The 25,837-nt window shown below is 43.6% G+C and overlaps 1 protein-coding gene across 1 annotated transcript; it reads left to right on the top strand.

Moving 5' to 3' along the window:
* Positions 1-8,872: 8,872 nt before the first annotated feature.
* Positions 8,873-25,474, top strand: LOC124699561 (exocyst complex component SEC3A-like). The gene is made up of 26 exons (XM_047231845.1): positions 8,873-9,080; positions 9,180-9,250; positions 9,355-9,435; positions 9,547-9,614; positions 9,706-9,808; positions 12,098-12,243; positions 12,350-12,467; positions 13,236-13,340; positions 13,811-13,912; positions 13,992-14,129; positions 14,733-14,861; positions 14,946-15,026; positions 15,121-15,195; positions 20,544-20,711; positions 20,802-20,916; positions 21,017-21,081; positions 21,219-21,389; positions 21,467-21,546; positions 21,676-21,754; positions 21,940-22,037; positions 22,191-22,299; positions 22,408-22,476; positions 24,583-24,648; positions 24,749-24,838; positions 25,126-25,265; positions 25,426-25,474. Exons 1-25 carry the CDS (start codon positions 8,873-8,875, stop codon positions 25,234-25,236), a joined length of 2,646 nt encoding a protein of 881 aa, XP_047087801.1. The 3' UTR covers positions 25,237-25,265; positions 25,426-25,474.
* Positions 25,475-25,837: the final 363 nt, after the last annotated feature.

Below are 25,837 nucleotides of genomic sequence, written 5' to 3'. Positions count from 1 at the left end.
TATGACTTATAAAATATATAGAACCATATGACTTTTTGCTGATCTGGAAGGCACGAACAATACTTCATACTTGGGAGATACCTCCGTATGCATCCTTCTTTGTTTGTACAATCTGAGCATCACCTATGTTACTGTTAAACTGACATAATATGAATTGTACAAAATAGAATGGCATTTGTACAGGAAGGAAACTGTATAACCTTGCATATATAGATAAGGGATACAACGCTTGGTAGTGTGATCAGTAGATCTAGCTCTGGGGGCTAAAAGCTCGATAGTGTGATCAGTAGATCTAGCACTGGGGGATAAAAGATTGAGCAATTGGCTTTAACAAACTCATGCAAAGACAGCTTCTCTGGCTGATCACTGAAGAAATCAAGCTATCGTCAAATCTGCAAACAGAGCTATCACAGCGGATTCTTAGGCTACATGTGTAGCTGCCGTGAAGTCTTCTGGGGGATTTTTATTTTTTCACAACCTTTTCCATGGCTGCGTCCTGGTTGTACATCCTTTTTTTTGTCTTTCCTCTAGCCTTTCGGCTAACCATGCAACCATATCACCTCTACCTATGTTTTGTGTATAAAAAAGCTAATGGCAGTTAAGCATAACCATGGTTATCGTTGTTTCCATTTTGTGACCACAATCAAGTTCGAAATATGACCAATAGTTTTGCCTGCTAAGTATAAAACTTCTTTTATGGGATGTTTGTAAAACACAATTTCACAAGAGATGGGACCTTTGGGTAAGTGAACAAATATCCCATTTGAAGTCACTTTTATCCTACGAAGTGTCAAGCAAAGTGGCTACTATGAATATACATTTCATCTTCATGGCATTTTTTTTTGGTAAGATTGAATGTTCCGCCGCAACGCGCGGGGTATCATCTAGTTAGTAATACAAGCTGCTTATTCCTAACAAAGATCAGAGAGCACGCGTGCAGTAACAACTCCCAGGCTAGCCACATGAGAATCCAGTACGAGTTGACCAACAAAACAACAGACGCACCAAACTACCTCCAGCCTGCCTGCGAATGATTCAAAATATGGTTGATACATATCCAGAAGTGAAGTGCAGCACACCCAGCTGCACATGATATAAGTTCATGGAGTGGTATGATCTGAACAATCCAAGTGCTAAAGAGGGATGGCATGGACCATTGGTTGACTGAAATGACAGATGAGGTGGACAGCGGGTATATGGAGACAAACTATCGTTAATAAATGTTAGTGTTAGAGATATATTTGGTATAGGTGTATTTGGTAGTATATGATTTGTAATCATCTCCTACCTTATTTCTAGGATAGCCTTCTTGGTTCCAAAGACTTGTACCCCTATATATACTCGTCCGAGAGGCTCAATACAACACCCAACATATTCCGCATATCTCTATCTATCATTCTACATGGTATCAGAGTGGCACGATTCTTGACCTAGCCGCCGCACAAATTTCCGCGCCGTGCCACCCCCGGAAAGGTCGATCTCCATGACCTACTCCCGAGGCCGTGCAACCCGTATGAGGGTTCGTTCGCTGATCGGTTGATCGGCTGCCCTCTCGTCCTTTTTTCCAATTTGTAGATCAGTTTTACTTTTTTTGCCCGGCGGTCTCACTACTGGCAGTTGTTGGGGAACCCCAAGATGAAGGTGTGATGAGTATAGCAGCAAGTTTTCTCTGAGTAAGAAACCAAGGTTTAATCGACCAGTATGAGAAAGGTGTGATTTCTGAAGGTGTTGCTAGCTGACTATTGGCAGGACGCACTACCGGCGTCAGCAACAACGTGGAACATGCACACAACACAACGAAAATACTTTGCCCCAACTTATAGTGAGGTTGTCAATCTCACTGGTTTGCTGAACACAAATGATTAAATGTATCATGTGGAACAAGATGTTTGCAGTAATTAAAAAGAACAGAGCTTGCAGTAAGTAAACAGAGCAGGATTGCAGTGGATGAATTTATCAGTGTAAAGGAAAGGACCGGGATCCACAGTTCACTAGAGGTGTATCTCCATAAAAATAAATAACATGCTGGGTGAATAAATTACAACTGTGCAATTGACAGAATATCGACCACACATGACAAGATGATTACTATGAGATTCATTTGGGCATTACAACATAATACATAGACCGTAATCCAACTGCGTCTATGACTAATAATCCACCTTCCGATTATCGTCCGAACCCCTTCCAGTATTAAGTTGCAAGCAACAGATTATCGCATTAAACAATGTATGTAAAGTAACCAATAGAATTACCCTTGTATAAAACATTGTTATTTTCTCCCTAGCAGCAACAACACATCAACAATCTTAGACGTTATTGTCACTCTCCCAGAAAACTAGAGGCATGAACCTACTATCGAGCATAAATATCCCCTCTTGGAATCACAAGCATCTACTTGGCCAGAGCATCTACTAGCAACGAAGAGCATGCAAGATCACAAATAACATATGACAAGAATATATAATCGATCTCAACATAGTATATAATATTCATCGGATCCCAGCAAATACAACATGTTGCATTACATAAGGATGATGTTGATCATGTAGGGCAGCTCACAAGATCTAAACATGAGGCACAAATTGGAGAAGACAACCATCTAGCTACTGCTATGGACCCATAGTCCAGGGATGAAATACTCACACATCACTTTGGAGGCGGGCATGGCGATGATTTCCCCCTCCGGAAGGGTGCTGGGAAGAGCTTCAGAACCCTCCCGAGTTAGGGTCTGCAATGGCGACCGCGACGGAACTTTTCGTGGATGGAGGCCCGGGTGTTCAGGGTTTTTTGTGAGATCGTGAATAAATAGGCGGAGGGGCGATGTCGGTGGAGGCCAGGGTGGCCCACACCACCACTACGCGTGGGCCAGGGCTAGGCCACGCCTAGGGCTGGCGTGGCCGCCCTTCTACCCCCCTTCGACTCCCCTCTGGACTTTTTCTTCGTTACGGAAAAATATTGACTATGGCTTTTGTTTCGTCCAATTCCGAGAATATTTCCTGTACAACTTTTCTAAAATACAAAACAGCAGAAAACAGGGAACTGGCACTGTGGCATCTTGTTAATAGGTTAGTGCCGGAAAATGTATAAAAGTGCAACGAAGCATGAGCAAAACATATATGAATTGGTGTAAAACAAGCATGGAGCATAAAAAATAATAGATACGTCAGACGTATCAAGCATCCTCAAGCTTAATTCCTGCTCGTCCTCGAGTAGGTAAGTGATAACAAAATAATTTTTGAGGTGACATGAAGCCACCACAATCTTGATCAAGCATTGTGATCTGGAATCAAAGTACTCTAAACATAGGCATGATAGATATAATTCTAACAATAGAACTTAGCAATTATGTTATATCATGAGAAGTAAATCAAACAAAATGATCATGAATAATAGTGCATTGAAAGCAACTATTTGTTTATGAGAAACATAGCAAAGTGATACTCAGCATGTCCTTTATGAAGTAGCAAAACATAAATGCTACGACACCTTCAAAGTTTAAAGGGTGGCTAGATACAAGTAATTTAAGAACAAGCAATAGCACAATCATGAATCAATCAATAATAGTTTTGGGACTATGCACATTGCACTAAGAATGACAGCTATGCTCTCTTAATTGGTGCATAAAGAAGAATATGTAGACTGAACATAAAAGTTAAAGAGAGACTCTTTGCAGGGTAAGCAAGATAAATAAGTTTTATAAATCTTCAAAAAAGTATGGTACTCATTAGCTTTGAGCTCTCATTGCCCCTATCATAAGCATCTTCAATGGTTAAAGTTAATGTGAGGCAAATATGAGCTATATGCTTGACAAATCACAAGTTGAAAATTTAATGCACCTTGAATACGAGTACTTAAACCTCATGCTACTCAACTTAGGTCCTAAATAAATTCTTGTCATTGTAAGTATACATGTATCATCAAGAACCGCCAACGGGGTACCTCTTGCCCGATGATATGGAAGTACTCTTGTAGGAGCAATCCCATGCCAAAATGACAAGACAAACAAACAATGAGTATCTCAGCAATCATTTTATTTACTATGGATATAACTTTTTATTGAAAATGCTTCATAGAATGCTCACTATGGTTCGCTGTGAATTTACACCATGAATGATGCATGGCTTAGATTAGCGGCTCAGGCGTTTCTCTAACTCATATACAAACTCCATGTACTTACAAGTTTCCATTTTATTTCGCACCGCTAGGCAACCATAAACAAAAAAACATGACATCAACTAAATATGAATAAGTGCAATATTGAAAGCGTTCCCCATGAAAGCATGGTTGTGCTAACTCCCAACTTGCAATTTGCAAACATATATACTTCATAAGATAGTCACAATGATCAACTTTATTAAGTGCAAGAAAGTAAATGTGCCATCAAATTCGTGAGAGCTATACTGACTAATTTTCTCATGCCAATTTAATTTGGAAGATAAATAAAAACATGATGAATATACTTGGAATAGCAATAATGCTACTAGGCAGATATGGTGGACACAATTGGCAACTTTTATTATTGGTGGTTGGATGCACGAGTAGAGTTCATACTCAGTACAGGCGAAGGCTAGCAAAATACTGGGAGCGACCAACTAAGAGAGCAATAATGGTCATAATCATGCATAGCGATAAAATATTATCAATCAAATCATAAAGTGATATTACAAGTCAAAAAATAAATGATCATAGAGCTTTAGTTGACTGGTTATGATCATAACATGGTATAAGCATGCGCCAAGTCAACCCAATAAAGCGTCAAAGGAGAATATCACAATATTATGCTTTTATGATGGAAACAACACATGATTCTTTCAATGGCACATTATGCACTCTCAGCTATTTGAGACAACTCATGCTACAACAATAAATACTAAGCATATGACAAGAATAATATCCAACATGACATGCCAAAGTCTATGCGACAGTCTAGACAAGCTTCCTTTTGCATCACAATAGGCGTGAAACATTTTACTCGTATCCAACACCAATTAACTTATTTGAAATAGCTCTCAGAGATGAAATACATTATGAACTGGAGAGATAATCGTACATAAATAAAGAATACTAACGAGCTCTGAAGAAAATTCAAGTGAAAAAACAAGAGCTAAACGCAGTACTAGAAAATAGAGCACTCACAAAACAATAAGAGCGAAAACTAGAGCGTTCTTTGCAATTAAAATGGAGCGGGTCTCTCTCCAAAACAAATGCGCCGGGATTCAACATATGCTACAGCAAACAAAACAAAACAAAATAAACAAAATAAAGACGTTCCAAGAACAACACATAGCGTATGAAGCAATAAAAATATAGCGCATATAAAGATGACCTGTTGTTTTGTTGATGAAGAGGGGATGGCATCTCCAAGCTTTGACCCTTATACCTCTTGAATATTTCTTGGGGTTTAGGGGCATCCCCAAGCTTGAGCTTTTGTTCTTCTTCATCTCATCGTATCATTCTTCTCTCTCTACACTTGAAAACTTCATTCATACAAAACTTCACACAATTCTTTATTAGCAGCATTAGTACAATCAAAGTAAATATTGACTTCACCGCTTTTGTTTCGTCCAATTCCGAGAATCCTGTACAACTTTTCTGAAATACAAAACAGCAGAAAACACGGAACCGGCACTATGGAATCTTGTTAATCGGTTAGTGCCAAAAATATATAAAATGCAACGAAGCATGAACAAAACGTATATACATTGGTGTAAAACAAACATGGAGCATAAAAAATTATAGATACATTTGAGACGTATCAGTCGCTTGTTCGGCGTTTTCTTTTTTGCTTTTACAGATCATAGATCGGATTGTGTCGCTCACCGCCGTCGTCACCGCGCGCGTCTACTCAAACAACGGTGTCGATCTGCACCTGCCATCTTCATCAACCGTGCGGCACGGCCGCGCACGCCACACACGGGCGCCCCCTACATGCGTTGCAGCAGGCTGTTCTTGTTCGCACGGTATCCATCGCTGGTCTGTCTTCGTCGTCATCGCCCAGGACATCATCGACAATGTTGTCAATGACTCAGATCTGCGGTGCGTCTTCCACGCCATCATCGGTCTGATGAACCGACCTTGCACACGTGTACACCAAGCACGTCCCTGAGTACGCGCCTACTACCGATCAAGCATCGGGCTGCCGCTGCGTCGCCCTTTCGGGCCACAGGGCCGCCACCTTTGGTCCCGCCGCTGCACCAAATCGCGCCTCTGCAGCACCGCCTCCTTGGGCGGCGGCATCGCTGCACGGGATCACCTTCGCCGTGCCCCGTGCAGCAACGTTCCAGGCTACGAGCGCATCTCTTCCTCGACGCCTCTCGCCACGTTTGCGCAAGGTATTCGTCACACTACTGGGTTCTTCTTCGCCAACTTCGTGTACCGCCGCCGCACTTCTATGTCATCAACGCCTCCACCTCGGCAACACCTCCATCTCAGCACACCACTCCACCAATGACCCAACCCTGCGAACTACATCCGCGCCTCTCTAGGCGTCCGGCATGGCCACACCAGGCTACCACTGGTTTTCGCCGCCTTCTACGTCTCCGTCCATCACGACCTCGTCGCCAGAATCATCGTCTCGTCCCCGACTACTTCTTCTACTCCGACAACCGCGGACTGCATCGGCACCTCTCCCTCTTCGCCACTCTGCGACTCGCCACCGCTCTGGAGGCCTCTTTTGCTGGTCCCTCTGGCACTGGCGCATGGTCTATGATGGTCCTTTCCCTCGCACGCCCGGTACTGGCAACACCGACCCGTGCCTTCATCCCCGATGCGTCCCCGGGACTGGCAAGCTTCGACAACGTCTTTCTCGGCAGCGACTTCATCTACGACTGCCTCGACCGCGTCACCAACTTCGTCTTTGCGTACTCGTTTATGGCACAACTGGAGTACGCCTTTGTCCCTAACGTGCGCCTGGTTCTGGCAAAACTATGGCCGCACCTCATCCTCGATGGTTTGAACTGCATCGACTTCGGCATCGACACCCCTCTTCTACGACTGCCCGAACATCTCCATCACTCTCCTCGCGCACTATGCGCATGCGGCTTCATGTGCGGCTACCTCGACACCGGCACCCGACCACAACATCGACCACGGAAACCCCTTGCACGACACTCTCCACCAAGGCTGCACCGCCTAACGCTCTCGGCTCCCTCGACATCGGCACAAGGGCTACCACCTCGTACGAGCACCTCGGCTTCCTGTACAGTCCAAGCATCCGCGACGGGATATCGTCCAAGACGCTCCCGCTACGTCTGCGGGGGAGTGTCAACCCGTTGGCCCATACCTTCGGTTTCTCTCTAGTCAGACCGTTCACGACGCTTACATCGTTCACGTCACTACCGCTACGACTGCGGGGGAGTGATAGAGATATATTTGGGAGGTGGCAATTTGGCTCATAGGAGCAAATGCTCTAATTCTACAAAATAATTAAAAAACCAATTTTAAAAATATTAAAAAAATCTGACATAAATCTTTTGGTGTACATCGTGACATTCTATGTTAGTGCACAAGTTTTCGTCGAGAAATAACATTTTATGTTACGTGTACAAAAAAGACAAAAAAATATCCTATACGTAGTCGTGTTATAGCATCAAAACTTGTCTTTTTTACAGGAGCCACAAATTTTTTATTTTTTTTAAAAAACTTGTGTATGGACATAAAATATGTAGATTTACATGAAAAAATTTATTTTACTATTTTTTTGACACTTTGAAATGTAGATTCACACAATGGGAGAAAATGCTACTATGAGTCAAAATGAGTATCTCATATATTTGGTATAGGTGTATTTGGTAGTATATGATTTGTAATCATCTCCTACCTTATCTCTAAAATAGCCTTCTTGACTCCCAAGCAGACTTGTACCCCCATATATACTCGTTGGAGAGGTTCAATACAACACCCAACATATTTCGCATATCCCTATCTATCGTTCTACAATTAGACTACTCCCTCCCGTTCCGATAAATAAGCCGCCACATATATTAAAATTTGTCTTTGCTCAAGTATTAGTTCATGTATGTAAAAAAAACTTAATGTAGAATTGGTATTCAGGGTTGTTTTCTCTACGGCAATTTCCGAAATTTTGCGGAAAACAGGTCACCCTAGGTGAATCATCCTGCCTAGCGAAATTTTCCGATATTCACATAATTTTCTCAAATTTAAAGAATTTCGGATTAAATTATGAATTCTTTTGACAAATCTCAGCTGGTATTTTGGCTAGTATTTACCAAAACCGGCTATACCCGTGCTTACTGCATTTTTTCCTACCGAGGAAAAAAAACATGTTGGTATCACTATCACTAGAAAGTTTTTTCGATAAAAATCTAACAATATCAATTTTGTACTTTACAATCGAGATAATATTGCTCAATCTTTCGGTTAAAGTCCGTTTTGAAATAGGCATGAGAAGGTCCCCGAATTAATGTAAGCAATACAATATGAGAAAGATCGATTAAGTAAGCTAAATTTTAATATTAATTAAATAGAACACAAGATGAGACTACTTTCTCGAGCACTACTACGTGTCTCTCCTCTTTTTCTCTCCTCGACGATCCCCTCACCCGAAAAAATGGCGACAGCCACGAATAGAGGGAAAGAGAAGGAGACGGGCAAGGCACCATGAGTCCCCGTCCATGCAGCGAGATCAGTTGTTCGGTTACAAGGACGGATCGATCGGAGATAGAAATTAAAGAACCATCCATGGCAGGCTGATCCCGATCGAATCCATCTGTCGTCAGATTATCACCAGAAGTATTCCACACCGATCCTATTTCTTCTGACGGCGATCAACAATTAATAATCCACCGGCGGCAGCGGCGGCGGCGGCGACGAGGACAGAGCGGACGATCGACCCTCCCCGTTGGTCGCGATGGCGCGTTCGAGCGCGGACGACATGGACCTGAAGCGCGCGTGCGAGGCGGGGATCCTGAGCAAGGAGAAGGTCCCCGAGAAGGTGGTGCTGTCCATGCGCGTCGCCAAGGGCCGCGTCGGCCCACCGCGGGGATTGGGGATTGCCGGCAAGCTCACCTCCCGCCACAACCAGGGCATGGCCAAGCCCCGCGTCCTCGCCGTCACAAGTGAGCATTTTAATCGATCTATCTATCTTCCATCTATCATGCATTCATGCATCCTCATGCATCTTCTTCCTTTTTTCCACTTCGTTCGTGTGGTGGTAGCCAAGGCGAAAGGGCAGAAGACCAAGGCCTTCTTGCGAGTTCTCAAGTACTCCAATGGCGGAATCCTCGAGGTGATTAATTTCTCGAACCTGATTAGTAATCAGTTCAATCCCTCGAGTAATTAGGAGTGACAGATCGATTCCGTACTTACATACATACCCCCATCGATTACCAGCCAGCAAAAGTGTACAAGATAAAACATCTCCACAAGGTGGAGGTTGCTACCAGTGATCCCAGCGGCTGCACCTTCATATTGGTATATGCATATCCCTGTTTGTTCCTCGCAGTTAATTACTATGCAAAACTACCTCCAGTCACGGCAAAATGAACTCTGCAAAGAACTGTGTATCTTTTCTATGCAACACAGGGGTTTGATAACCTCAAGAGCCAGAGTATTTCGCCTCCTCAGTGGACGTTGCGCAACAAAGACGACAGGTGACGCATCAATTGTTGTAACTCTATATATGTCGCGGCCATCAGTGTTCCATTCGTTTCTGTCTGCATATTAGGTATCTGCATCTTGCAGGAACCGGCTGCTGATGTGTATTCTCAACCTGTGCAAAGAGCTGTTGGGTGGCATCCCCAAAGTTGTTGGTATGGACATCGTCGAGATGGCTATCTGGGCCAAGGTACACACACGAATAGTTTATTCTTAGGAAACGTAAGAATGTCTTACTGAACATTCCCACCAGTAGAAACTTTCAAAATGCGATTACCACGATATTCCTGAGAATTACAATATTTAAGGAATGTGTAGTAGACGAGTGTTAAATGTCAACTCTGTTTTGCAAACCATCGTTTCTCCGATAGCTCAGTATGCAGATCAGGATTTGTGTCGCTAGCAAGTGAGGCGATGAGGTTGATAACAGCTTGTAGAATTCCTTCAACTTCATTGTGCTCTCAGTATGACTAGTGAGAATAAAATTTGAGCACTGGATCCTGCGATAGTCAGTTCGGAGTGGAGGACTTCCATTGGCCAAAACGAGAGTGAACCTGTAGAGTTTTTATAGAGTTCAGGCTTTTTGCCTGTTTAATTTTCTTTCTTGATGCGTTGCATCTTTACCCCTGTAACTAGAGTTTTCCCCATTCTCTAATGCAATGAGCAGAGCACCTATTTTTCGTCGTAAAAAATTAAGAGTGGAGGACTTGAGTTTTCGGTTCAGCGAGTGGGGTACATTTTTCTGTTCGGATGAACTGGAATTAGAACACCAGTTCTTTCAAATCCAACGGTATTGGCCAAGTGTCCGTGTCCAACAAGTATAGGCTCCAACTTTAAATACAGTACCCTCCAGTTTCAACACGACTCGGCACAGTCAGGAAATGCCAAAGTCGTGCATCCAGGCTCCGACTCGCAATGGCGCCAAGGTGGAGGGTAAGCTGCAGCCTTAGAGCAGGTCTAACAGACCCCTTAAAACACCCAAACCCGTATAATAACTGCCAGAATACGGGTTTGAGCTCTACCCGGCCGTCTAGCAGACCCCGTAAAAACGGCCCCCGCTTCGATTTTTGCTGTTTTCGATTACGGGGCGGGTCTTCGCCCCTTACTTGTACGGGGTGGGAGACCAAATACAGGGCCAACCCCCCAGTCGTGGCGGGCTGAAATTTCAGAAAATCTAACCGTTTCGCGATTTGCCTCGCCGGAATCCGGCTAAATTCCGGCGAACTGCAGCCGGGGCGGGGCTGGGCGAGCGCCGCCGGGGCCGAGGCGAGGGCGGCCGGGGGCGGCCGGGGCGGCGCGAGCACGGCCGGAGCGGGGCGGGGCGGGGCGAGCCGGAGCGAGGCGGGGCGAGGGCGGCGCAGCCATGGCCGGGCGGAGCGAGGGCGGCGCGGTCGGGAGCGGGGCGGGGCGAGGCAAGGGCGGCCGGGGCCAGGGCGGGGCGAGGCGAGGGCGGCCGGGGCCGGCGTGGCCGGGGCCGGGGCGGGCGAGGCGAGGGCGGCCATGGCCGGAGCAGGGCGGGGCGAGGACGACCGGGAGCGGGGCGGGGCGAGGGCGGCCAGGGGCGGCGCGGCCGGGGCCGGAGCGTGGCGAGTAGAGGGCGGCCGGGGGCGGGGCGTCCATGGCCGGCCGGGGCGGGGGAGCACGGTGGCCTGGCTGGGAGTTGAGGAAGAAGATGAAACCAGTTTTTTTTCCGATTCGGCATATTTTGGGAATATTTTATTTTACAGGGTGAGTTTACAGGTTCTGCTAGATTGGACGCGTTTTTGGCCGGTGAAAAACGAATACAGGGCCCTCTACTCGCGTTTTAAGGGGCGAAAAAATACGGGGTCTGTTAGACATGCTCTTAGCAGTTGAGTCCTCACGGAGGGTAAGCTGGCCCGCGGACTTCTGCTAGCAGCCACTGATCTTGCCATAGGCTCTAGAGAGATCGGAGTTTTGCACCTTGCTTGTCGCCACTGCATGAAAGCTATTCGATGAAATGCCCAGCAGAGCAACAATGCAGTGACCGAGTGAGTTGCATCTTGTTTGAAGATATCAAATCCTGGTAATCATAAAAAAAAAGTCATATTTGACCCGTCGAATCTTGCTAGCTTATTTTTCGGTGTGCCCTTTACGCACCAGTTTATGCAAAAAAGAAAATTTATGGCAAATTGATCATATGTATGGCACTTTCAGCACCGCAATTTGGACCACTTGCATTTACAAAAAGTACCAATGGCATAAAACAATACTAAGCTTTATCATGGATAGATTGTGTAGTAGTAGTCTAGCCGGTTTTTCGACTGCATCTATGTTTGAAGTTGTTACCTAGGACACATAATCCATACTCCTCATGGTGAAGGCAGATATACATATTCCTGTATTTTACCTGTACTTGGACTATTTCGTTATTCAACACTATCGAAGATGTAGCATTTCAGACTCAGAGTTCCTATATCATTTCGCACAACACGAAGCACAATGCTAAACTATAATGCAGGAGAACACTACTACAAAGGTTACACAGGTCAGCACGAAAGATGGCCCCATTGAATCTGTATTTGGAGAGGCTGAGTCACAAGTTACCGTTGAAAAGGACCTGGTTTCACAAGCGGAGGAAGAGGACATTGAAGCTCTCCTTGGCACGTAAGTTACCGAATCTGTTGTGACTTACTTGAGCATCTCCGTGGAACAGAAACTTCAACTTTTTCATGAAAATAGGATAATGATGTTGGTCATTTTATTAACACAGCTATGTCATGGCAATTGGTGAAGCAGAGGCATTTTCAGAAAGGATGAAACGTGAACTTGTAGCTCTGGAATCTGCAAATGTTTATGCCCTCATGGAAACAGAATCTGTTGTGGAAGAGGTATGTGAGAATTTTCGCTATTCTGTAGATGCATTCTCATTTTAGATGACAATTGGGGTACTATTGTTCCTTTGTGTAGAACCCAATGTCAATTCAGTATCTGACATTTGGCTTTTAATCTCATGTATCCCCCGTTATCATGAGGTTCCCACCAAAATGTTAGTTATTTGAATTTTATACTACTTCTGTCCCAAAATAAGTGACTTGGCTTTGTCTAGATAGAGATGTATCTAGAGGCATTTTAGTGTGTAGTCTCTAGATACACCCGTCTCTAGATAAAGTTGAATCAATTATTTTGGGATGGAGGGAATATTATTTTCAGTTTACCCTTCCATGGAAGAATAATAATTATCCGTACGCACCTCCTAAAAGTAGCCATGTTAACTTTTTAAAATGAGCTAAGATGGCCATTTTCATGAAGTAAGAAGACAAAATGCCAAGTTAATTAGAGGTAAAACTGGGCAAAAAAACCAAGATACACCCTCTAAGCCGGCCATCCTGGAACATGGCAGCCTACAGCCTGCATCATTGACCATCGTACTACCAGCAATAGACTCCATACAGTCCATGCAAAGATTAAATAATTATACCTGATTTATTTTTTCTTGACCATGAAATAGTAGGAGAGCCCCCTTTTGAATTGTATTTTATTATTGTGAATAACCACATTTGAATGTCCCAGTTCAAAACTTAATTTTACATTGTTATACATATTATTTATTGTCAGAAAAATCGAATGCCTTACAACTTCAAGTTTTGGGTTCACAGGTGTTGCAGGGCTTAGAAGTAGCCAGTATATGTGTTGAAGATATGGATGAGTGGCTTGGCATTTTCAATATAAAACTCAGACATATGAGGGAGGATATACAATCTGTAATTTTCCTCGCCTCTACTAACCTATATTTGTGAACTATATTATCTTGGTTCTCCTAATATGTTAATCATGTACATCGCTTCATCATTGCTTGATACCTCTAAATGCCAAGCTTTGGTACTGTCTTCAGCTAAAAGAGATTTTAATCATTTTTCTTGTAGTGTTGTTGTCACAGGTTCACAGCTGTGTTTACCTTATCATTTGGAACTCCAATATCTGGAAATCTAACAGTTAACAAATATGATGGTTTTTTTCCTTAAGAAAACTATAATTGACTTTTCTCTTCACATATATATTTCATTGAAATCGTAGTTAGAAGCAAGAATAAGACAATCGTAGCAAATTATAATATCCTTTTACTGTTTTAGAGTGTGTTTTCTGTAGGTACGTGGGTTGAAGTCAATGAGTAGAATATATATTTCATCACCTTGAGTATAAGATTAAGTAATACCTTGCTTTCATTTTGCAGATAGAATGGCGTAATAACAGGTTGGAGCAGCAATCTGTTAGTAATGTGGCATTAGGTGAAGAGCTAGACAAATTGCTTGTATTCTTGCAAATACCACCTGAGGTTAGCACTGAATAAGCTCCCTACTCTATCTACCTATGATATGGTAATTACCAAACTCATGTGATTAATCATGGTGTAGTACGAGGAATCATTGACTGGAGGCTCATTCGATGAGGGTAATATGGTCAAGAATACAGAAGCCTGTGAATGGTTGACCAGTGCTATAAAGAACCTAGAAGCGTCCAATCTGGATCCATGCTATGCAAAATTGCGTGCTGTATGTTCTCTATTTTCCTTGTATCATCATTTTTTGAGTCTTGGTGATTACCTTGCTCAAGTGTTTCCTTAATATTTTTTATGCATAATTATTTTGGCATATTCCAAAAAATTCTCGAAGAACTCCATTTGCTGCTGAGCTTCCCAATGTTTTGGACCACATAAATAACATTGAAATATTAATGTGTACACAGTAAATGCATCCATCTACTAGAAACCTGGAGAAACTTACAGCAAACAAGTAGATTTTTCCAAAATGGAAGCTTGCTGAAATGATGTAGTCACCACACATAAAATTACACATGAATATTTTAGAATCGCTTCGAAGCTTTGCTCTGTATTTTTTTTCTTATGTAAAGTGATAGCAGTGTTCAGAAACTCATACTTTTGAAGCTGATATTCAGTTCCTTCACAAGCTAAGTACTCAGTTTTTTCCTAGTTAACTTCCCTAGGAATTTCCAGTATCGATTGTACATCCTATCAGCATAAAAAGTATCTTAGGGTTCACCTATCCATAGATCAAAGATTCAAGATATTTAGTTTTAAAGGTTTGCAAAATAATGTTTTCTCAGATAATGTGCATTTTCCGTTGAAATTCATACAGGTTAGAGAAAAACGTGCAGAATTTGTACTTCTGAAGTGCACATTTGTTCGGAGGGCAGCAGAATTTTTAAGGAATTACTTTCCAAGTTTGATTGATTCTATGCTAAATGATAAAGGCAACTTCTCTCAGGTAAGACTGGCTCCTATAATTGCAAAGATTTTTATTTTTGGATTAAAATAGGACTTGTGGGAACTTAACTGTAGAAACTTGCAGAAAGGGCAACTGCAGAGGCCTGACCATGCTGATATGAGGTACAAATGCAGGAAATATGCACGGCTTCTACAATTCATCAAGGTTACTTACATGTCGTCTTGGTGTGAGATTTGTCCCTTTGCAAATATGGAATGATTTGTTTACTTGATGCTCACTTCATATTATATTTTTGTAGAGTCTGGACAAAAGTTGTTTGCCCCCTTTGCGGAAATCTTACTGTCATTCTCTGAATTTGCTAATTCGAAGGGAGGTAAGGTAGTTTGTGTGCTTTCTCAAGTGAAACCTTAACTGTTTACATTTCAAGGTACATGATGAATCAATTTGGTAGAGCTGCTATGACTTGCAAAACAAAGACTTGCTTTTGCCATTTTTTATTACTGGACATTAATTTTGGTTTCACACGTACGCCAACAATGGCGATTTATCAACCCGTCAACTTGTGTGACATGCCATTAATGTGAAAGTAAAGAGTATTGAGGAAAATGCCACACATCGGGACAAGCAACTTATTTTTTCGACAAAGGGAATATATTAATATCGCGAAGATACCAATTACACCCAGCCTCTGCAACATCGTCATACACTACTGGTAGTACGGATGCACACATCCAAAAAAAAGAATAAGCTAAAAAGAAGTAAAAACCACGACGAGCATCACTTGGCAAGCGAACAAATAGACTATACTGGAAGTCCGAAATCCAAAAACAGCTGAGATGGGAATCCCTGTGCCATGATGTCGGCCAAGAACTACGTTGACAACACTTGAAGAACCCCTATGTGACGGAGGGACACCTTCTCGCGAACAAAGAGGATGTTGATTTGGATATATTGTGGGCATTGATGTTACACAGGGTTTGAGCCCATGTTGACATGGCTGACATTGTCGCAGAAGATGATAGTCCCTGTTTGGAGGGGATGATGAACCTCATGGAGCTGGTGGGGATCCAACACTTCAGCATTGAAGTGGGAGACAGAAACCCAACGCCCAGAGGACCATGTAATTAGGTTGTCTCCGAGATATGTATAGTAACCGGATATGGAGTGGCTAGTGTCAGGCCAGCCAAGAGAGCCCTTAACGTAGAGAAGAATCCGCTTCACAAGGTTGAGATGAGAGGCTCCCTGGGGTGCATGCAAGTACAAGCCAAATTAAAAAAAAAATCCAGTAAGTTACCTGTTTTTCTACTGTCTAGCGTCGGCCTCGTTGTGGCGTGCCTAGGCGTTATACACGTACATTGTATGGAATAACTGTAGCATGAGGAAAATTTATATATAGGTTGTACTGGGAAAAAATACGGAGAACCAAGAGATAATCTAGTTGGGTTGATCTAACCCATTACAGCACTGGCCCATCTACCAGTTCTCCTATTGATAGAAAATTAGGGTCCATCCCTCAAGCCACCCCTTTCTCCTCATTGCAGTGATGGTAACTAGGTAACTTAGCTTGATTCCTTGTGGAAAAGTTCAACTCCTCATATGAATCAGTTGATTTTTCGTTGAAGTGGCCCAGTCATCACTGTAGAGTATGAATCCTTTTGGGTAGGTCAAATCCTCACCGAGAAGGTTGATACCTCGCCTCAGAAACATGATTCCTCACCGGAGAAGGATGATTCCTTACCGAGGGGCCTCGCTGACTGATTTTTTAAAACCATTTTAGGCTAAGGTGAGGCGTTATGCTAATGCTCAACGCCTGAATAAGACTAAGTTAGTGCCTTTTTAACATTGGCACGAGTGCGCTTGTTCTACACCATGTTAAATGTCAGGGCACATCAGGTCCGAATAATTTGTGTTACTCCATAAGGAGGATCCAGTGGGTGTCGGTCCGCTTGGCATAGGGTTTCAGTTGAGCATGAAGGAGATTCATGAGTACTGTCGCTGAAAGGCAAGCTAGTGACAAAGATCCCAAGGAAATAGGTCCTTTTGGTGGAAAGTCCACTTTTTTTGACAATCAGTACCATGATATATTTATAGTAGCGAATATTACATGGTAAAGATACATGAGCTGACAAAATAAATTTTAAAAGAAATGAGGAAACCTTGAGGGTCTTCAAACTCTTTCTTTTCTAAGACACAATCTTGTATTTTTCGGAAGTCAACCATAGAAAAATAACATAGATGCAAAACCATAGACATGTAAATACCAATGAGGGTTCTCTCATAATTTTGAGCCGTAGTGCAAAGGCTAGGCACACGACGCAACCAATAAAGTAATCAACCAACATCAGCAACATTAGCAAGAGTACCAACACCCAGTATCCGGAAAAGCAACTCAACATCCTGGTCGACGTCATTTGAAAACCGAGAGTACGAATCACCATTGTCGAGGAAGTAGCATCCGGGACAAATATTGCGAGGAATCCTCCTCATGATAATCATGAGAACAAATCCAAAATCGATCTGACGAAGCAAGATCTAAAGATCCATACCTAGAGAAAATTAATCTTCCAAAACCACCATTGACATCAGGAAGGAGATCTCATCGCTGAACGAATGGTGGAAGATCACTTATTGTAGACAAACCCATCTCCATTGATTCGGAAGCTAAGAAGAAGACGGCTACCGGAACCCCAACCTAATCTATTAAAAATGCTATTTTTTAAATCTCCACTCATAGATCCGGTTTCCCACCCCTTCGGACGCTGGCAAGGCCCACGGAGGGGGGGGGGGGGCTGACGTATGGCGGAGGTGGAGGCGGTGGCTAGGTTTTATTAGAGGTGGAAAGCTCACTTAAACATTATGGATTATTTATTTAAGTCCATGGACAGATGTAACATAGGCAACTCAACTTTTTCCTAGCATGATCGCATGAAAGTTTTCTAAACCAACATTTTCCCCATATATTTTGCTAATGACATAAGTGCAACATGAGTGCTTTCATTTGCCCGTATCAGGAAATTCCTCAAATAGATGTTGTTTCTGAATCTCTTGTTGCCACTATTTAGAATGGTTAGGCTGTTCGTGTTACATTAGGGGTAGTACCCATTTTCTCTCAAAAAGGCATAGCCTTACTGGATCTCAACCTATACCACCCCATTTTTCTTGGATTTGGAATTCCGGCTTGTCAAAGCATAAGGTGATTGCTATCACCGCCATTGCCTCCATTTAAGCCTTAACCTTAGTGCCGTAGAGGGCAGTCTGCGGTGTCGTCTGCATGGTGTTGATGAGCTGCGTCTCACGGAGCAGCAGCATGGACCGCATCTGCATGAATGATGAAGGTGATCTGCATGGTGACGAGTGTGGTGATGTTGGCCAAGTGCAGATTGTCCAGATTGATACCGCGGAGGCAGGTCAGAATGATAGCCTAATTGCACACTCTTGAACGATGTCGCGGAGCGCATCGAAGATGGCCTTCACGCAGAGGCAGTAGACGATGATGGTCAGGTCAGCCTGGACAGAATTACGTTTCTAGGTAGACAGCGTGCTTCATTTGGTTGCTGAGGAAGAGGTTGCGGATGAGCGTGTATGCCTCGTGAGCCATTTGCTCCTCTGCCATGATGATGTTGAGGATATCCTCGCTGATGGAGACACACAGCCACGAACCAAATTTGTTTTTTAACACAAGTGAAGGACCCAAAGGATCCAGTAGTTGCATTTACTCAAAAACGTGGGCGTACACGTCCTCCAAATGAAAGAAAAATACATCGCAGTCCTGAACTTTTGCAAAAGGTACCCTAAGAAGATAGTTGAAAACGCCATCGGGACCCTCTCCACTAGACGTGTAGACAAGCTCGACGCCATGGCTGCCCGCACCGTCGCCGGTGACGATGCCACTTGGAGACAGGAACACACTGATTACCGCGATAGAGCTGCAAAAGACCCTCCCCTTTGGCATGCTTGCTGAGAGGGAGAAGATGGAGGGCCGCCTTTCGGCCATGAGAAGCAACGGGGCGCTACCCTTTGAAGAACCGGTGCGAGGACATACTCCCCAAGGCCGCCATTCGACCAGAATAATCAGCGGAGATGATGCGCTCAAGAGGAACCCAGAGAACCTCTAGATCCGAGCCAGCGCACTAGAAGTGGCCACCGCGGGACCTTGTTTAGGAGCTCCTCCTGAGTAAAGACCTCCGAACGCCGCTCGCACATGTCGGAGTAGAACACCATGAAGCAGAATCAGAGCAACCCGAAACAAGTCCGTCCTCCTTTTCTCTTCCACCTACATGACGACTGAGAAAAGAAGAGAAGACTGCCTCATCGGCTCAATCTGCTCCACAAGTGACATGTGTATACCATATTGGGTACTCGACATTACCATCCCTGGTGCGGATCCAGGAAGGAATATGCGAAGCCCATGAAGAATCCAGCACTGAGCCGAAGCTCAGGAACTATGTAAAATAGGCAGGCTCGGCCCATATCGAGTAAATAGAGATACCGACATGTAACCGACCCAGGTGCGGACTGTGAGACCTAGCCCACTATATAACGGCTAGGAGGATCCATCGGGGAGGGGATCCAGAATCACAATCACGCAACACCCCTGTAACCCTAGTTTTGCAATACAATCTCGGCGACATCACCCTTGATTTCGTCGGATACTTAGTTTGTTTGACTAGTCTACGAAACCACCAGCGTTCTCCTTCCATGAAACCCTAAGTCCATAACTATGGGCATTGCTAAGGTTACCCCTTGTCAACAAGCAAGCTTATTTGAGGAGACAACACCAGATCCCGCCTCCACCTCTGCCAGCCAGCATGGATGACCATCGCAAGGAGTACATAGGAACCACCATATGCCGCTTGCAAGCGCCATGGTGAAGCCCCAAACTGGCATAACGCTAAAATCTACAAGGGAAATCAACCTACCACTATGTATAAAGATTTGCCGGCCTCCTAATCCATCACCGCACCGACTGGCTGAATTGTCGTGAGTGAGAGGAATAGGATCCGGGATATCCCAGGCGATTCTCCCGAACCAAATATGAAGTCTTTGCATCTCCATGCAGGCAAATGATCTGTCACGGTAACATGGTCGGTAAGGTCATACTTTCCTATGTGAGTGCGACGAGCATGTCTACTTAACCAAATTCGACGCCTTGAGGTTGAGGACTGTCTGCAAACACTAAGTGCACCCTTTCTCTATGTTTTGATGAAAAGACTGGCCTTGAAGTTTGTGTAACTTTACTAGCAATGCTAACCATGCTGAAAGAACAATCCACCAACTCGCTGACCACGACATATCCCAGCTTGTCGTGCCGAACGACAAGTAGCCTATGGGAAGGTATCCTGCAAAAAAAGGAAGAACTATATCTATAATGTATAATAGTACCTCCGTTCCAATGAATAAGACTTATAAATTTAGTTAAAAGTCAAACCGTGCTAAGTTTGACCATATATATAGAAGAAAATATTCACATTAAAAATATTAAATAAATGTATTATGAAAGTATATTATATGGTGAATCTATTAATATTGATTTGGTATCATCAATGTTTATGTTTTTGTCTAAAACATTGGTCATATCATTGACTTTTAATTAAATTTATAAGCCTTATTCATTGGAATGGAGGGAGTACAACCTTAGTTGTTTTGTAAGCATTTTTTGAGCCATGCAGCAATATGGAAACTGGAACATAACATAACATGTGTATGTATGTATGTTTGTAGGCCCGGGAATTTTCTAATGAGCTCCGATCTAGTTCAAAAGTATCAAAGAGCAGCACACCATTGTTTGAGGGTCCTGCAGGTGCAAATCAGTCAGCTGGTATTACAGATAGTTCTGCAGATGCGTACTCCAAGATGATTACTGTATTTATTCCGCTTCTTGTTGATGAGGTTGTTCGTAATTCTATGCATTTTTTAAGTCCTGGTATGATACTATATGTCACATGAAATCTTTTTTCATCATGCATATTCGTGATGCAGAGCTCGTTCTTGGCACATTTTATGTGCTTCGACGTTGCATTGGATGCTTCAGATAGTGAGGAAAATAGTACGCCTCCAAGATCTTCAGAAGCCTCTGGGAGTAGTGTCAAACCAAGTAAATGAGCCACCGACACTTAAGTTAAACAGTGTTCATGATGATTAAACTATTCATGCTTTTTGCATGCTATAAAACTATCATCTTACCAAATTTCCAGGTAGCAGTGCAGCTGATTTGGGAGTGCTGAACCAATGCTTACAGGAGTTGCTCGATGGTATTCAGGTTGGTGTTCTTGTCTTTTCCACTTGTAAATTTTGGTGACAGGTTAAATACCAAAAGTTATTTTTGGATAAATACGAGACTAAATTTAAGCTATTCCAGCTGTGGAAGTTCACATGTTTTACATACCATATTTTCAGGAGGACTTCTATGCTATAGTTGACTGGGCATTCAAGCTAGATCCATTGAGTTGTATAGCAATGCACGGCATAACGGATCGATATATTTCTGCTCAGAAGGCAGAGGTTGCAGGATATGTGCCTGTGCTTCTTGATGACTTGGAGACAAGAATAACCATTTTGTTTGGCAGGGTTTGTCTCTACCTCTAGGTAGCCTCGCTCGAGACTCTGTTTCGTTCTTTACTGTTTAATTTTTTGGGGCAGGACAGTTCGTCGATGATGCATGTTTCCAGATCGAAAAGTATGAGCGAAATGTAAGACAAATTGGAGTGGTGCCATATATTCCCAGGTACATTGTTATTTGTTTCAAAATACTTGTGCAAAATCCAGAAAGGCCAGTGTTTAGCTTAACGTAATGTGTAGCTAGCTTATGTCTATATCTATATGTAGTTTTTCACTGTTTGTTTTTTATATATAGGTTTTCTCAACTTGCAGCGCGTATGGAGCAGTATATCAATGGATCCAGGGATCTTGTTGACCAGGCATATACGAAAATTGTAAGACTTTACTGCAATGCGGAGCATGTGTTTCTCAGTGAACAAATTATTTTTAACTAAAAACCATGTTAGATGATAATCACTGACAGTTCTGTTCAACCTAGTCCAGTACTACTAGTCGGAACTATAATTACACTATATAATAAGTTCCTGATTTAGATAATATTTTTCTTTGACTGAAATAGGTTACCATTATGTTTGTGACTCTGGAGAAAATTGCTCAAGTTGAGCCCAAATATGTTGATATAGTACTCTTGGAGAATTATGCAGCTTTCCAGCACAGGTTTTGTTTCTTGCCTTTGTGCACCTTCCTCATACAACATTTTCAAGAGTTAACACCACTTTTATAGAAATGCTGGATATCTATGTATGTTTATCCAGAATACCTAATGGTCTCGACAACTCATTAACCTGTTATATTATATCTGCTGTACAGTCTATATGATTTAGCGAATGTTGTGCCAACACTTGCTAAATATTATCATCAAGCCAGTGAAGCTTATGAACAAGCTTGCTCGCGCCATATTAATCTTGTTATATATATTGTAAGTTTTTTGTAACTCCTTTTGGTTCCATACTGCCTTTGGCCATGTATACAGGTAGGCCTCTATATTACCTCATTCCAACATTTTTTGTTTATTTGTTTATTTCAGCACTTTGAAAAGTTATTCCAATATGCTCGGAGAATTGAGGAACTGATGTACAACATGAGTCCTGAGGAGGTAAGTAGTGCCTTTAGGTTTGCACTTCTTTTCTCGAGAAAACGCAAAAGACTTTTGTGCTTCATTTCATTGAAAAGATAGAGTTGGTTACAATCCTCCTAGGTTTTGTACTTCAATTTGATACTACCTCTGCTCCTAAATATAAGAAGTTTTGTGATTTAATTTGAGATACCAAAATATCTTATATTTAGAAATGGCGGGAGTACCTATATATATCATAATTTCCATGCTGCTCCGGTGACTTCCTATTACCTCTTCAGGATTCCCACCTTAATTTTGTAATCCAATTAAGATCAGGGTGCATGTCTTGATCAGTTTATCTAATCTCAGTAGAAAAGCGAAATACCACTTATATATATGTCACAACTCACAACCCAAAATAATATTAAATTAGTTATGCTGTGATATAATACAAACAGGAACACAGAAATACTACAGATTCTTTCCCTAATGAAACTTCGTATTGTTCTATATTCACGCACCAAGTTGTAAGATGAAATCTCTCATGTAAAATATGTCGCTAACATGTATTTGCTTGCCGTACACATACATTCCCTTGCCTAACTATTTAATGTATACAAAGTTTGAGTACTCCAGGTTTAGTCCATGTTGATCTTTTCGTTAATAAAACCCAATGCCAAAAAACTTTCCCCTCGGGTCGCCTCGCGCGGGCGGCTCCAGGGGCGTCCAAACCCTAGGTAGGGAACCACCCAAAATTCCCCCCTCCCCTGGCCGCTGCCGCCGCCGGAGCTGGCGGTGGCGGCCGTGCCCAGCCGTCGAAGGCGGCGGGCGAGAGCTGCGCGCCCCGACGGGTCCCCTACGCGCGGAGGCGGGACGTCACCCGGGCGGCGCTGGTGGTGGGTGTGTCCGGCGGCGCGTCCTGGCGGCGCTGGGGCGTGGAGGTGCGGAGGAGGAGTTTCTCAGCGAGGTGGGCAGCAGGCTGCGGCATGGAGCGTCGGCGCGAGCTGGTGGCGGCGGCGCGAGCCCAAGGTGGTCGTGGCGGCGGCGGGGAGGCTCGGCCAGGAGGAGTCCAGGCGAGCAGAGGCCGGCCGCCTGACGGTGCGGGCGCGCGGCGGCTGCCCCCGGTGGCGTCCGGCGGGGAGGCCGGCGGAGTGGGCGTGGGCCCGACTGGGCTTCTGCGGGTCCAATCTGGGCTTGCAGGCCCGGATCTGGCTGGTGGCAGGAGTTGCTGCTGCTGTGGGCAGTCTGCCTGAGTTGGCGACAGCCTCGGCGGGTGGTTCTGGCCCGTGCCGGTGGAGAGGGAGGCTGCCTCTCCCTTGCTGAGTCGGAGTTGGAGGTGGAAGATGGACCATGTCCTCGGCCGTGTGGTGTGTCGGAGTCCACAGATCTGCGACAGCTTCGGGGAGGAGCTGCGGTGATGGCGGTGCGAGGCTTCTTGGACGGCGTGGTCCAACCCTCGGAGGTGCGGGATGCGTGATGGCACGGATGAAAATCCCGCCCGATCTTGGTCGGGCCGGCGGCGACGGCACCCACGGGTGTCGTTTTTTCCTCGTTGGAGGCGCCGCCGAGGAGCTTCGACATCGTCTGCACTCTCTCGTGGTGTTGGTGTTGTCTCCGGGCGAAAGCCTAGATTCGGAGTTGGATCGGCGTGATAGTGGCGTCCTCGGCGTCGTTCCTCTGTTGGGAGTATCGCGTTTGGAGACAAGATTGGAGGTCCTAGGTTGCGCTCCTCCGGTGCTCGCCGCTGGCCAAGGCTGTTCTTCAGGGGCGCTATGGACACCATAGTCGGCGTGTCCTTGATCAGGCTTCCTGGGTTTGTCCGAGTCCCGCCGTCTATCTCTTCAGATGGTGCGTTGACAAGGAGAGGCTCTGGAGGGTCTGTTCTTTGGAAGCGTTCGATGTTGGTCGTGACGCGGCTTTGTAGTTTAGCTTAGGTCAGGCTCCTCTAGGTTTTGTTGTTGTTGTGTCTGTGGTGGAGTGGAGTGTGTGTGCTACGCTCGTTGTTTGCAGCGAGTTGTAGTCTTCTTGTATGCTTTTTTCTGCCTTCTATAAAGATATGGTACGCCATTGGCGTACTCGCGAAAAAAAAAATCTTTTCGTTAATATCTATTTTCCATGGATCTTCCTTATGACATAATTGTACAGATACCGTTCCAAGTTGGAATGTCGAAGGTAGATTTCCGCAAGATGCTGAAGTCGAGCCTAACTGGTGTATGTAAAGAGTAGAATAATTTTTCTTCTGTTTCCTATGAATTATCTCAACTGATCTAAAAACATATTTTTGACCATTTTCATTTTAACTTTATGACAGCTTGACAAAACAATCAACGCGATGTATAGAAAACTACAGAAGAACATAACCGCAGAAGAATTGCTACCTTCTCTATGGGAAAAATGCAAGGTATTCCATCTTCTTCACTTTAAGACAAATAAATAATAAACAAGGAAACTCACCATTGAATATTTTAAGGACGAAAGGTCGTTTCCTTTGAATAGATTGCTCGATTGAAATAATGGAAGCGCTAGTGCTAAAAGTGCTAGTTCCAGTGGTACTTATAGTTTCATATTGGCTGGTGCATTTGATCACTGCACCCACTAAAGTTTAGCTTGTAATTATCGAGTAGTCCATTCCAATTAACTATGAGAATTATATTGCTAATTCTATGTTGTGTCATTTCTTGGTTGCAGAAGGAGTTTCTCGATAAATATGCGACCTTCCTCAAACTGATTGCCAAAATATATCCCAATGAAACCGTGACATCTGTCAACGATATGAGAGATACCCTAGCAGCTCTGTAGGAACTTTGCTGTTTGATTAACTTTACAAGGTAACTTTGCCCAATTTTCCTTTGGTTATTGTATCTTGCTACTTACTTTTTCTTTTGCATGAAACTTATTGGTATTATCTGTTCTTTTGAGTATGGCGTATGAGTTTTTTTTTTTTTTTGTAACATGTAAGAGTATATTCATTTCACACCATGCATTCAGGTAATATCATTGTAGAGAGGACTGAGCCGATCCGGGTTTGAGCCTGAGCGAGTGAGGTGGTTGTCGGTAGGGTGTCAAGGTGGGATCCCGGTGGGATGCCATTTTGTACTATGTAGTTCAAATTTTGATGTCAAAATTTGTACTAGAAAAGTCAAATTATACTACAAGTGGGACAAAAGTGGGATCCCACTTGACACCCTTAGTTGTCGGCATGCTTCACCGACAGCTCGTGATTATGTAGAAGCGTATCTAAATTAGCAGCAAGAACCCAATGTTGTTGTTTTTTTGTCCTAATTGTGAAAAAAGGAGGGCAGTGTTCCAACTACTTTTGCATGTATGTAAGAATAAAAGTAACACTGTAGATTTAGTCAGACTTAATCATGCATGTATTCTGCGTTTGCACGTGAAACAT

This window comes from Lolium rigidum, chromosome 3 (genome assembly GCF_022539505.1).
Source record: "Lolium rigidum isolate FL_2022 chromosome 3, APGP_CSIRO_Lrig_0.1, whole genome shotgun sequence".
Lineage (NCBI taxonomy): Eukaryota > Viridiplantae > Streptophyta > Magnoliopsida > Poales > Poaceae > Lolium > Lolium rigidum.
Note: the sequence above shows the minus strand (reverse complement) of the source record. Positions and strands in the feature narration are given on the sequence as shown.